Genomic DNA, 13,850 nt, shown 5'->3' with positions numbered 1-13,850 from the left:
AGCCCGCCAAGTTCCATGAAATGGATGCGCTCAGTCTTGTGCATGTGAATGTACTGTGCTAAATGAAACGTTATATTCCACCATCAAAGAAGATGGTGATGATGAGTCTCTGAGTGAAGGTCCACCTGTCAAGAAGGTGAGTGACACTTCTCGGATGCGACCAGTTTCTGTCGAGGAAAAACGACTCTTCATTCACGACAAATCTCTCCACTTCTAACAAGACATGAACCTTAAAATATATTATTAGTCTTGGGATTTACTGACCGGTTTTGAGTTAATAGCATCATCTTAATATTTGTTAAATATACTCCAGTCATAGCCACTGAAACAATATGCGATGATCTTTTCCCTCCACACTCATCTGATGATCAACATCATTTTTCCATGTATCCATGTATCATTAATGAATGTACTTGATGCCAATACCAACATTATTATTATTCGTTTTTTTTTGTGGTGATTTTGTTGCCGCAGATTGTAAAAAGAAATCCTCTCCTCTTTTACCTTGCGGGAACAGCAAACGGATCAGATGTGCGCTGGAAATTTTATAAAGAAGTGCATTTAATTTAATACATTTGCATTTACAGCCGTTTGCGACTCCCTTCACTTTTATTTTGTCTGTTGTGCGGAGGTTCCCCTCGCCCGTGACGTCACGCCGGTTTCAGGTGACGTCGGCGAGCGTCATTGGTTGACGCTGACGCTGCTGGGCCTGTAGTCACGGCGCTGGGCCCGGCCGAGCAGACTTGCTAGCCACATTGTGAACAAAGTTATCGTGTTCGAACTGGAGTCGACGGGAATTTAAAACCGCTCTCCTCCTGTGGGACGCGTGTCACCTTCTGGTGGAGCTGTAGCCGGACAGAAGCGGCGCGCTGCGCGGACGGGAGCGGACCATCATTGTTTACTGGCCGCTGAAGGAGACGGAGCGGCTAACTCGTGTGCTAGTCACTTCCTTGTTACGATGGGGAGCGAGAAGTTTCTGAGAAGAGGACCTGACTTCCACGCGCCTGCTTTCACCCGGATCTTTTAATGGGAATGCACACCTGAGACCACTTGGACGGTTCGACATTGTTGGATTTAACACTTTAAAGGTCCGTTTGTTGACAAATGGAACGCGACTTCGCAGCCGGGAACAGCTAGCAGCTAATTAGCTTAGCAAATCTGAGATGCTCGTTGTGAGGAATGACGGTTGATTATCGACTGGACTCGGAAATATATGGTCAGTTTTACACAATATTTGCTGGTATCCAGTGGTGTGAGATGAGTTTAGTCGTGTGTATATTATCTAGGACCAGGTTAATGTGAATCTTGCTAAGCTACGAAGCCTGTGAAGAAGGTAGCCTCAATGTTTTGTTTCGTTGCACTGCAAGGGACATAGACGAGAACAAATAAGTATTTGCAAAGTATTCAACTCGTGTTTGGCGTTTGTTTTTGTGGATAAATGCCTAATACGGAGGTGTTGCGCGATGCTCGGCCGCGGAGCCCCTCCGCGCAGAGGAACCGGCAGGACAGACGAAGTAAAGCCGGGAGCGGTGCTGCTCAACGGGACCGACGCCGTGAGAAGAGACGGTCCTCGGCTTCCAGGAAGAAGAAACGCAGACAGGCAAAGGGCAAAGACCCGTGGAATCTCACGGGAGACGTTGTCAATAACCGCACTTTGGAGAAAGAAGTCGAACTTCAGACGCTGGTGGAGTACGATGACGTTAGCTCCCAGTCGGAGCGGTTTTCTGGGAGTCCCTCTCCCAAATTTGACCCCTACGCTGATCGTGTATCAGTTGAGCGGCTCAGCGACACTGGCGATTATAACGGACCAGCATCTCCAGACAGAAGTCACGCTAGAGTCCGAGGGTCTGCGTTAAAAGACGAACATATAAGACTTGAAAAGAGCAAACAAATCAAGGATCTGAGCAGGAAAAAGGATCACCCGAGCCGGGACAGGGACTCCTCAAAAGCAAGGGGTGGAAGTAGTCTGGGAAGTTCTAAGAACCACCGAGACACCACCAGGAGTAGTGACAGAAATGGCAAAAGGACGACAAGTACACCGTCCACTGCGGAAAAAAGAGATTCAAAAAGACGCAGAAGCAAAACAAGATCAGAGAAGGAGACACCGTCTGCTTACAGAGAACCTCCACAATCCTATAGAGATGAGCGTGATGATCCCCGGGCGTACAGGAGAAGTCCGGGCCTCAAAGCCGAAAGCCCCTTTGGTACATCCTTCCCTTACAGCTATCAATCACCCGCTGGATACAACCAGCTTATCTCCCGGCGGAGCCCAACTTACGGAAGTAAAAGACTGTCCCCCAGTTCCACATATTACAGTCGAGATGTGGATGTGTATGGTGCGTACGTGATGCCGAAATCGCCCAGCGCCTACTCTAGCAACAAGAGGAAGCGGTCTCCTGGGAGTCCGTTGAACTGGCGTCGGTCTCCAAGTTATAGTCGACATAGTCCACTTGAACAGGGGGAGTTTGGTTCCAGTCCATACAACAGGAGGAGATCGAGAAGTCCATACCGAAAGTCTCTCAGTCCTAGTCCTGATGTGCGGTAAGAACCTGTGTCAATGTTATTGTCTTGAAATGATGACCTTATTACTCTCAAAGGATGCAAAACTTTGTCTTGTCTTAAATCTGTCTGGGCATTCTGCTTGGATCACTGTCCAATTGCATTCCCCGACCATTTAGTCTACATTAGGATAGTGATGAATATACCCTCAACCAGTTAACATTTAAAAACGCATAAAGCATTTAAAACACTCGACAATCCACTTTAGCAGCTGTTTATGCCTCTTGCTCGCTTGCGGCTTCGTAGTTGACACTGATTCTCTTTTATGGTTGTCGCCTTCTTTCCAAGTTAATTCCTACATCCATTCATATCTCTAGGTACTGACAAAAGAAATGATTGATCAATGAAGGCAAGGATCATACTTGAAATGTTGCCAAGAAAAATCGTTCTTTACACAAACGCACTTGTTTTAGCTTTCTTTTGCAGTGTATGTACTTTATTTCCTCACTTGGAACTTGACAAGTCAAGAGATTGCATCTAATCCTAATGTGATTTACAGGCGGTCTGCAAGGACCAGAAGCAAAAGTCCTTATTCGTCCACTCGGCATTCACGATCTCGCAGCAGACACCGCCACTCTCGCTCCCGCAGCCGCCCTTCCAGCCTTTCCCCCAGCACCATCACCTTTAAGACCAGTCTGGCGGCAGAGCTCAGCAAGCAGAAAAAGGCCAAAGCCGCTGAAGCTGCCGCCAAGGCCAAAGCCACCAGCAATGCATCGACACCCACAAAGGGACCCGCAACTGTCCCGCAGCCCAGTCCCAAATCCAACAACGCAACCAGAAAGGGTCGCCCCCCATCCCCACCTCCTCAGCCGGAGAAAGGACCCCGGACTCCACCAACCAGCCGGCCTCAGTCCCCTGCTGACAGCTTGGCTAAAAGGAGTGCGGAGCCCCAGACCAGCAGGGAACGTGATGGGAAGGGGAAAGATGAGTCTGCACAACGGGACAAGAGGAAAGCACAGAGTGCAGTGCCGGGCAAAGAGAAGGAGCGGGCGCCTGCTTCTCTCTTTTCAAGCCTTGCGTCTCTTCCACTGCCTCCTACTGTTCTTGAACACATTGAGAAGGCTGAGAGGTACGTTTGTGGAGACTCTGGAAATGTTGCTGTTTCCCAGTGCTTGACATTTTTCTCTCCTCCTTAGCCTGAAGGACTCAGCCCTCTCCGGGAAAAAGAAGCCAGAGCGAAAGGTTCGCCAGCTTCTCTCTGACCTCCCGCTTCCTCCTGACCTTCAGGGCAGCACTTCGTCACCACACAGCCCCCCTGAAGACAAGAAGTCCCAAACGCTTCGCAGGAGGCCCAAGTATGTCACTGAGTATTTTTATTTTCCCTCTCTGCGATCTGTCTAATGACTGTCCTCCTCACGTCTCCCAGAATGTGCGGCCCGAGGTTTGGCGAGATCAAGGAGACCGAAATTGACTGGGGAAAACGCTGTGTGGACAAGTTTGAGATCATTGGAATCACAGGCGAAGGCACCTATGGTCAGGTGTACAAAGCGAAAGACAAAGACACAGGTAACTACTTTAAACTGCTGACACTGAGAGGAATTCCTTGGTTTTTAATTGCTTTAAACTGAAAATACTGCTTTTGTTGTATGAGGAGTCTGCATAAAACCACCATGTTCACGTCCACCTCCAGCTCCATTATGTCTGATTTGTTATCCATGTGTTTAATGTCTTCGCTTTGTTTCAATACGATTGGTCACATGAGATTTGATCTTTCATAAGATCATTTTTTCTGATGGTGTGGCGGCTCTCATTTAAGCCGTGGCAGTACGTTACCCTAGTTAATATGTGGCGGAAACCCAGATGTGCTACCAATCTCTTTCTTGACTGTTGTGTGTTTAGTCCCTTCACTGACAAATAACCCAGTGTGACCTTTCTCTGAGTTTCCAAAGATTAATCTAGCAGAGTATGATATGTCTATTCAAGTGGCACGCTCCCAAGGTCACTTCATCTTTAACTCCCGGTGTACAGTTACTTCCTTCACTGAGCATGTTGTGTCTTCTGCGTCTGCTTCCATTAGATTTGTTGAATGTGATTTCACCCACATTCACCTTCCTATAGAAAGTGGACACGTCCACAGGGTTATCATGATGGCTCTATTGTTATTCAATCTTCAGGTATTTGGCTGCTTATGAAAACAGCATGAAGGTAGAACAAGGCAAGGGATAGAGGTGCACTGCATTTGAAGTATCCTGGAGTTGTGATGTACATATGATCAATCAAACCAGGGCCGTGTATTATCCTCCTAACCGATGGCTATGACGCAGTGAAGCCATTTAAATCCTCACTGCACTTTAGTGTCGATGCACACTGCTGCTAACAGGCGTTCTCTGTTTAACACATTAATATTTAAATAAATACTAAAGTCAATTGGCATCATGGAGGCATGCGGGTTTGAACCAAATCATCTCTGTCGACATTTATTTAACCAATATTAAAGACAGATTTGCTTTCTTGATTTTGGAGGTGGAATTCAGTCATTCATAAATACTTGGTCATAAACTGAAGATTCAAATGACTGTTTTTAAAGCAATTGTCATGTGTTACAATTTTGAGGTATTTTTTACCCTCACTGTTATATTAGCTTATATTTCTGAATTCAATAAATTCGAACTAGCTCTGTGCATTATTCTGAGGCGTTTCCCTGTATTTAAGGTGAAATGGTGGCCTTAAAGAAGGTTCGATTGGACAACGAAAAAGAAGGGTTCCCAATCACGGCCATCAGAGAGATCAAAATCCTGCGACAGCTGAACCACAAGAGCATCATCAACATGAAGGAGATCGTCACAGACAAGGAGGACGCCCTGGACTTCAAGAACGATAAAGGTGAGTGCGATTCCGAAGTGGGAATGTGGATGTTCCAGTAGGTTTCTCACTTGTGTTGCTTGCTGGCGGCAGGTGCTTTTTATCTGGTGTTTGAGTACATGGACCACGACCTGATGGGTCTGCTGGAGTCCGGCCTGGTCCATTTCAACGAGAGCCACATCAAGTCGTTCATGCGGCAGCTGCTGGAGGGTCTGGACTACTGCCACAAGAAGAACTTCCTGCACCGAGACATCAAGTGTTCAAATATTCTGCTTAACAACAAGTACGATTGTTGCCTTCTTCTCGACAGTGTGCGAGTCACACTGGGATGTTGTCTCAGTCTCGTCTTTCTCTCTCCTTCGAATCAGGGGTCAAATCAAGTTGGCTGACTTTGGTCTGGCTCGTCTCTACAACTCAGAAGAAAGGTCAGTGTCTGAGCTCTTCTCTCACACACATCCGGACAATTTAACATTCAGTCAATCTTCATATGAAACAAAGGGCGCCGTTCCTCAACAATAACAGTGGTTTCACTCTGCCTCCAGTCGGCCGTACACTAATAAAGTGATCACACTCTGGTATCGGCCTCCGGAGCTGCTGCTGGGAGAGGAACGATACACGCCAGCCATTGATGTCTGGAGCTGCGGGTGAGAGCAGCTCTCATGTGGTTTTCTTTGCCACGTCACTGTGTTCTTTTCTCAACTCTGGGTGTTCACAACACAGATGCATCCTCGGAGAGCTGTTTACCAAGAAGCCAATCTTTCAAGCTAATCAGGAGCTGGCACAGTTAGAGCTCATCAGGTATGTTTTCACTGAGTTAGATGAAATGTCAGCCAGTCCCTGCTTCCACACACACATGTTCGTATTGCTATCCCCGTGGGGACATTGGGAGGTTTCTCATTAACATAATGCTTTCGCCAGCCTCTCACCCTAAACCTAACCATCCAAACCAAATGGCTCACCTACACTCTACTCTGAACCAAACGTCAACCTAAATCTAATCACCCAGTTATTTTGAAATTTTCATCCTCTAATTGAGGTTTGGACCCGTGGGGACCGTTAAAAGCTCCCCATGAGGACATAAGGTCCCCACAAGAGTAGTGTGTTGGCAGGAATTGATCCCCACGAGGCAGTATAAACAAGCCCACACACACGTTTGTCTTCCTATCCACTGTGATTGACATAACCCTATCGCCAGCCTCTCACCCTAAACCTAACCATCTAAAACAAATGGCTAAACTTAACCTTTACTCTTAACCAAACCAAAAACAGCTTGGTTATTATAATAGGGTTTTCGAGTTTTAACCCTCAATCTAAGGCTTGACAAAGTGAAGACCGGCCAAAAGGTCCTCACTCTGTTGATTAAAAACTCATAAAGGTTCTCACAAAGATAGAAGTAGTATAAACAGTATAAACAAGCCCCCCACAGCAGCTGAGACCGGCTGTGGTGTCAGAACCTGGGACACGCGGGTGAAAACATCACAATTCGGGCGCTTTAATGTCACTAAAAGATGTGTGGAGTTGATGATTCCAGCCCAGTTTGTTTCATGAGGCAGTCTCGATGCTGGAGCCTGTTTTCAAAACTAGTGTAGAAGTGATCCTCATGCATTTGAAAGCCGGGTGCAAGTGTTGGTTATTGAGGTGAACAATATGTTTTATATTTTTATTCGTTTTGTAGTGAGATGTTTGTCCAAGTGAGTGGTCCAGTACTTTCCAAACTCTCAGGATCTCCTTTCTAACTGACAGTGAATGAACAACTGTTGTATGCTGTTTCAAGTCCTTGTATTCATGGAAGCATGTTCTTCTTGCAGCCGGATATGTGGCAGCCCATGTCCCGCTGTTTGGCCCGATGTGATCAAACTTCCCTTCTTCAACACCATGAAACCAAAGAAGCAGTACAGGAGACGCCTGAGAGAAGAGTTTGCATTGTGAGTCCCACACGTGACTAAAAAGAAGTTGTTGTTTTGACCGTGAACTTGAACGTCGTGTGTCCTCCCAGCATCCCTCAGTCCGCCCTGGACTTGTTTGACCACATGCTAAACCTGGACCCCAGTAGGCGCTGCACAGCGGAGCAGGCGCTCGGCAGCGAGTTCCTCCGAGACGTGGACCCGGACAAGATGCCCCCACCAGAGTGCGTACTGCCACACTCGTATACATTATTTAAAGTTGTGCTCTGCACCTTACGTGAGGAGGAGATGAGTCACAGACAATAACTTCTCACCTTCTGTCTCAACATCTAATGCCTCTTCCTCCGCAGCCTCCCTCTGTGGCAGGACTGTCACGAGTTGTGGAGCAAGAAACGCAGACGTCAGAAGCAGATGCCCGAGGAACTGTCCGCACCTAAGGCTCCTCGGAAAGAACTGGGTCTGGATGATAGTCGCAGTAACACACCTCAGGGGTTTCCTGTTGGGGGCAGCCTAAAAACACAGACCTCGGCGGCTTCTGCTCTGCTTGGTGGGTGTTGCTCTCATGCCCTGTTTCTATTCATCGCAACTTTGTGCTATGTGTTAAAAAATAGTCAGTCAAATCTGTAATTTTTTTTTTCTATTACAGATGACATTGCAATTTATTACTTATTTCGTTCGAGTAGTTTTATGACTTCATTCATTTCATGACTAAACTCTGTGGTCTATAGTTACATTGAATCTTTAAAAACACAAACTTCATTTCACGGGCGATTCTGCGAGTAGTTTTGACCTGAAATTGACATCTGTGAAAACCAACGTTCTCATGTTTTGACAGGAAATAGATTCTAGCATCGCAGTGATACGATCACGCATCTGCAGTCGACAGTCAAGTTAGGTTGAGGCAGACAGTGGAGCAAACTTGAGGGAGCAAAACAGAAGCAGAAAATGAAGTCAGGAGGTTAAAGGAAATGAGTTGCACTTTTGTAAAATGTTTAGAGATAAGGACCCTGTTGGAAAAGAGAATGAAACTAGAAATTGTCTTCTGAGCAACATCAGCACATCTGTGAGTGTCTTTCTGATAACAACTGTGCCAGATTGTGTGCTTTTATCAACTTATTTGATCAAAAGATGACACGAAGATCCAAGATGTTTTCAAATGTTGCCACTTGTTCCATCACTACACATGTTCGATTGTCACTCACGGGTCTTTTGACATTTCATTGAAACGTTTCATTGTTGACTTTCACTCAGATTAAAATATGAATGAAGATTTGGGTGTTAACTGTGACACATTTTTTCACTATTGTTCAGTGTGATAGTTGGCTGAACTCTTGCTGTATGACTGAAGAAAATCACTGTTGAATTAACGTCAGTCTTGTTTGCGCTCAGATCCAAAAGGTCCAAACTCCCAGCTGACGCAGGAGCAGCTGGCCGTTCTGCTGAACCTCCTCGGGCAGCCCAAGAGTGCTGCCAACACGGCTCAGTTCGTCCAGTCGGTGGGTTCCAAGGTCAACCAGGAGACGCTGCTGCAACTGACAAAGGTCCTGGCCCCGACCGATCCCGTCGAACCCCCAGTCCCTGCCAAGCCTCCCCAGCCTGGAGTCCCGCGAACACCGCCCATGCCCAAGCCACCCTCACCCCCGGCGACGGCGCCGCCCGTCATCCCTGACGGTGACGCAGCAGCTGCTACTCAGAAAGCCATGACGATGCTGCTGGCTCAGCTGCTGCAGGCTCAGAGGCCGGAGCCAGGCGAGGACTCCACAGACGGCGGGAACGCCTCAGTCGGACCTACAGTGGTCCCTCCTCTGCCCGCTGACTTGAAGCAGCCTCCCGAGCCAAGTCCGGTCTCCCCAGGTAAACCTAACTGTGAGTTCAGTTTGGTATCTGAGATCATTCAAGATCCATTTGTTGAACATTAAACGTTGACTTTTTTGCTTTCCAGTGTCAGAGAGGGGCGGAGTCTCCATCTTGCCTCCAGACCAGAGACCTCCCGAGCCTCCAGAGCCCCCTCCACATGCCGACCTGGACTACCGGCAGCCGCCCCTGGAACCCAAAACTGGCCACGCCCCTCCCATCACGTCTGCGGGTGGAGGTGACGGAGGGAGACCGCCGGAGCCGGACTATCCACCACTACCTCCTGCTGAAGGACCTGGTTACGGTGGAGACTACAGCCACCCCCCTCCCCCGCCCTTCGCCACTGCAGGTTACGGGGACAGTTACCTGGGTCACATGATGGGCGGAGGTCTGCCACCTCACGCCCTCAGAGAAGTCTTCACCGGGCCAGGTCAAGCTGCGCATCCGGATTCTTTTGCTCCCCGACCTGCGGCCGCCGGACCCACCAGCATGGTCTTCGCTGGGGACAAGGACCACCGCTTTGAGTACAATCACAGTCCTTTGCCAGTGGAGGGACAGTCCAAACCTGGCTCCCTACACTTGTACAACCACAGCTTAGCAAGGAAGGATGGTGTCCACCCTCCTCCACCCCTCCCAGCTCCAGGGCAATCTTGGGGGTCGCCCTCCCAGGTCGGGGCTCCACCACTTCCCCTCGGTTTTGTCCCTCATGTAAACTCTTCAGCAACAATCAGGGGGCGGAATCTGCCTTTCTGAGCAACAGAACTTGGAAACGGCAGCAGGTTTTCGAGCCTGTGAGGGTCTCCGGCCCGATCAGAACCACCTGGAACTGCAGAGAGTCTCTGTCGGGTCTGGTCCGTCACCCAGAGGACGTCGAGAAGGACAGCTGAGCTTTTCCCGCTCTAACCATTTTCATATTTTTTTCTATTCTGCTGTCTTTTAAATTAAACTTTTAACCCTTTTTGAGTCTTCAACAACCAGGCCGGGTACAACCCAAGACCTCTACCTAAGCCTTTCTGTGTTCGCTCCATGGGCAGTGTAGTATTGTTTTGCACTACTGACCGGAGTAGGTGGAAACCATGTTAGCTATGAAAGGAAAGCGATTGTGTGCTTGGCTGACACAGGTAGGACAACGACCAGTAATGTAGTTTCCTTTTGTACCCTTTATCTTTTCAGTGAGGAAGAGCGGCGCGGCAGCCCCGCCGCTGCTGCAATTACGACCCCACATGACTGTTTTGTCTGTCAGAGATAATAATGTTAGACCACAAGAACAAAAGTTTTTTTTGTACTTCAGTGATCTCATCCCCTCAGCCTCTGGCCAACGTTTATTAAAGAAATGTCACAGCTGACTGTGTTTTGTTATCGATCCAGAGACCCACTAACCTACAGCAACTAGCGTGATGATTCCGTTAGATCCTGTTGAATCCTTAATGGAAAACTTTTAAATGTCCTGTTAACTTTGTTCTATGTCAAAAGAAACATCTGCATGTGGGACAGAAAGAGGTAAGAAACTGAGTCCGCTGTCTGTGTCTCAAGTCTTCTGTTTGCGGAGAAACCGGTTCACCTTGCTGTGATGTCATTCTAGAGGATTTCCAAGTGAATCCAGCTTCGGGGTGAAGATATAATTTGTGGTCATAGTTTATGTCAAATGTATTTCTTTTTTTTTTTTTTTTTAATGTAAAAACACCTGTTGGTGCTTCAGAACTTTAAAAGTACCGGCCGCATGTTTGCCTGCATGGAACTGTTTGGAAAGTTTAGCTTTATATGCCAACAAGGCCAACGCCAGCAAGACTGATACGTGTTTTTATCAGATTTAAAAAGGAAAACGGTAGGGTAATTTGGTTTATATTTGTCCTTGTATGACCTCATTTTTTGCAGAATATAGTGTTTATCTACCCACACACCGACTTTTAATCTTGACCAATTACATATTTGACCAAAATACACTTTTGCTAGTTGAGTATTTAGTCCAGAAAGAAACGTAGTGCATCATGAAAATCACAAAAAAGTCCATCAGAATTGCACTGTATTACAGTTAATATTAAATACAGAAATAAAATGTAGCCGTCAAATCTTATGTTGTGATATCTAAAACTTAAACAGTCACCACGATCAAATATAAAACAAATGTAAACGACTGAAACATCCAAATAATTATTTTTACCCCCCAAAAAAACAATGGTTGTCAGATATACAAAACAATTTCGTTGTTAATGTCACGTCACGCTCCTCCACCTGATGGCAGTATTTCTCTAAATTACATGCTCCTTGATCATCATTGAGGAACTGAAGATTCATTGAATCCAAGTTCACAGTGATGACAAAATATTGCAAAAGTCAACAGAGTAAAAATTTAAAAGGCAATGAGGTTAACACTGGCGATAACTTGTCTTTGTCAAAGCAGATATGGAGGAGATGCGGACGGGCCTGGGATGCAGCAGCTGACCAGATCTGGAAGAAACGTGTCGGCTCCTACAACTCTTGTTAAGTAAGTACCACTTATTTTAAGTCGATCTTTTCTGTTGTCAAGAATGCACTCTCTGTTTATGATGTTGAATCGTTCACATGCAGCGTATTCAGTCATATGGCCGCACAGTTGTATTTTTACATTTATTATGGAGCTTGTTTTGAGGTTTATTTCAGGGTTTTGGTTCATGTTTTATTAGACAATTGAGGGAGGAGAGACATGGGGTCAGAATTCAAGGTGAAGCATGAGCTCTTCTCGGTCACTGTGGAGATCATCAGGTGAGGTTAGGGACAGGCCTGCACCATTCAGGGGAAAATATGAATCACGATTTTTTAGCTAAGAATTGATATCACAATTCTCTGCCACATTTTTTTCCTCATAAAATATGTAGTTTATTGCACACATAAACCAGGACAAAACAAAGTTGCATCATCAGGCATATGACGTTTGAGGTGCTGAAAAAGACTTGTGGTAGGGACGCTCCGATCGGGGTTTTTGCTGCCGATCACGATACCGATCACATGGATTGACAATGACCTTCTGAGGCGAAGATGTGAAAATATCAACCATTAAATCATTTTAATTCAGAAAGGTTTTGTTGCACCTCTTCGAGAAGGCAAAAAAGAAGACTCACAGAATGCTGTTTGTGCTGTCCTTTTATATCAAAAGGACACTTTAATTCGATGTGAGACGTCACAGGTGAAGCTCTAGAGACGTGAAATATTGACAGACTGTAGCGGGACTCAGAGACAGAGAGCACTGCATTGATGAAAGTTTCCACAGGTGTTTGCCGACCGACCCAATCACGAGCGCGTTCACGTCAGCAGTGAAACACGTGACGACTAGGCGCTTTGTCATTGGTTGAAGGAGAAGTCACGAGCATTGTGGGAACTCACAAAGTACTGTAGTAGCTCGCAGCGCCGCTGGGGAGCGTAAAACTCACAAAGGAAAGTAGCATTTGTGATGCAAATCCAGTCGGTTTGTAAGTTAAATGCGAATCGAAATTTATTGAATATTAAATCTGACACAGGGGTGATTTTTGAAACGATTTATCGTGCAGGCCTAGTTAGGGAAGAGTCTCTGTGGTCAATGATGTTCGCTTATGATATGGTGACAATATAGACGTGGAGTAGAGACTGCAAAGTATCGTCAATGAAAACAGTTGAAGTCAGGTGGAGATGACTGTGACGCCTGAGAAGCTTTGTAGGACACTGCCATGATGCCTTTAGAGACTCAGGATCATAAGTGATGAAGACACCGAGGTTGCCGTTGTGAGGGATAAGAATGGGCCGGATCATCCATGTGTCCATCAGAGGGACATGTGGAAAGGAGTTGGACCACAACCAATGAGGAAGGCAGACATGATGGTGTGACTATGGAGGATGGAGGTAGTGGAGGACTTGCTGTGGCAACCCCTGATGGGAAAGGAAGAAAGAAGAGGATCACTATTCGAAGACTTCCTGTCGGACAGGAAGCAGCAAGTTGGGAAAACTTGCAACCAACTCCCAAATCATCAACAAAGCTGTGCCCTCTCGACTGTGCTCTCAGCTACACCTCTGTTCTTCATTCTACTAAGATGGACATCACCTCCACAGGTGACCTCAGCCTCCTGAGACACATACTTCGTGACTCTACTGTGAAGACAGCGTCGAGCTCAGCAGCGGAATTTGAACCTGCAGTTCTTTACCCCCAGAGAAGCGTCCTCTCTATCTCTGTGTGAAGATAACCGCCTGGGTCCCTCCATCACCAGGACTGAGACTCCTCTCCTAAACCTCCCGCTTCAGCGACAGCTTCTCTGCCTCAGCCGCAGATGCGCACGCAGCCCTGGAACAATTAGCCGACATATTCATCCTCCTAAAAGGCTTATTTAATAATCTTCCGAAGACTAAAATAGAAGAGCTGTAATTACGCTGCTATATAACATGAATTAAAACCTGTTTTCGACGCCGCTGCGGCCAAACGGATCTAGCAGACGTGGACGTGCCGAGGCTGGAATCTCACGTGTTTATCTTCTGTACACTTTCATCCATATCTCAATCACTCACACCAATATGAGGCCGGCGCTCTCAGCGGAGCGGCTGGCAAATTTCGGCAATCCATCATTCACAGTGTATTAATCAGCAGCCTGCTTCCATCCGGCGTGTGAATGAACTCTGCGCAGCTTCTTCCAGATAATCACTTTTTCATCAGCAGATGACAAATGCAGATGTGGATCTGATGGAACAAACAGGGTCCTATACGCTGAGTGAATATTTACAAGTTATATC

The 13,850-nt window shown here is 46.7% G+C and overlaps 1 protein-coding gene across 2 annotated transcripts; it reads left to right on the top strand.

The window, feature by feature from the left end:
* Positions 1–714: 714 nt before the first annotated feature.
* Positions 715–10,465, top strand: cdk13 (cyclin-dependent kinase 13). Of its 2 annotated transcripts, none has more exons than XM_053860189.1 (14): positions 715–2,541; positions 3,059–3,628; positions 3,696–3,854; positions 3,926–4,065; positions 5,212–5,382; positions 5,455–5,644; positions 5,730–5,786; positions 5,904–6,005; positions 6,082–6,159; positions 7,170–7,286; positions 7,358–7,489; positions 7,616–7,812; positions 8,655–9,119; positions 9,208–10,465. In XM_053860189.1, exons 1-14 carry the CDS (start codon positions 1,439–1,441, stop codon positions 9,870–9,872), a joined length of 4,146 nt encoding a protein of 1,381 aa, XP_053716164.1. In that variant the 5' UTR covers positions 715–1,438; the 3' UTR covers positions 9,873–10,465. The 2 variants fall into 2 exon arrangements, with proteins under 2 accessions (XP_053716164.1, XP_053716163.1); XM_053860188.1 differs by having other exon boundaries at positions 8,655–9,131.
* The last annotated feature ends 3,385 nt before the right edge of the window (positions 10,466–13,850 follow it).

This window comes from Synchiropus splendidus, chromosome 3 (genome assembly GCF_027744825.2).
Source record: "Synchiropus splendidus isolate RoL2022-P1 chromosome 3, RoL_Sspl_1.0, whole genome shotgun sequence".
Classification (NCBI taxonomy): Eukaryota; Metazoa; Chordata; class Actinopteri; order Syngnathiformes; family Callionymidae; genus Synchiropus; species Synchiropus splendidus.
Note: the sequence above shows the minus strand (reverse complement) of the source record. Positions and strands in the feature narration are given on the sequence as shown.

What these genes read in the sequence shown, in the direction of transcription:
- cdk13 (XM_053860188.1), top strand. Translation starts at nt 1,439, where the DNA reads ATGCCTAATACGGAGGTGTTGCGCGATGCTCGGCCGCGGAGCCCCTCC. An exon ending in CACATTGAGAAGGCTGAGAG is followed by an intron (nt 3,629 to 3,695) that starts GTACGTTTGTGG and finishes TCTCCTCCTTAG; the next exon opens with CCTGAAGGACTCAGCCCTCT. An exon ending in ATTGATGTCTGGAGCTGCGG is followed by an intron (nt 6,006 to 6,081) that starts GTGAGAGCAGCT and finishes TTCACAACACAG; the next exon opens with ATGCATCCTCGGAGAGCTGT.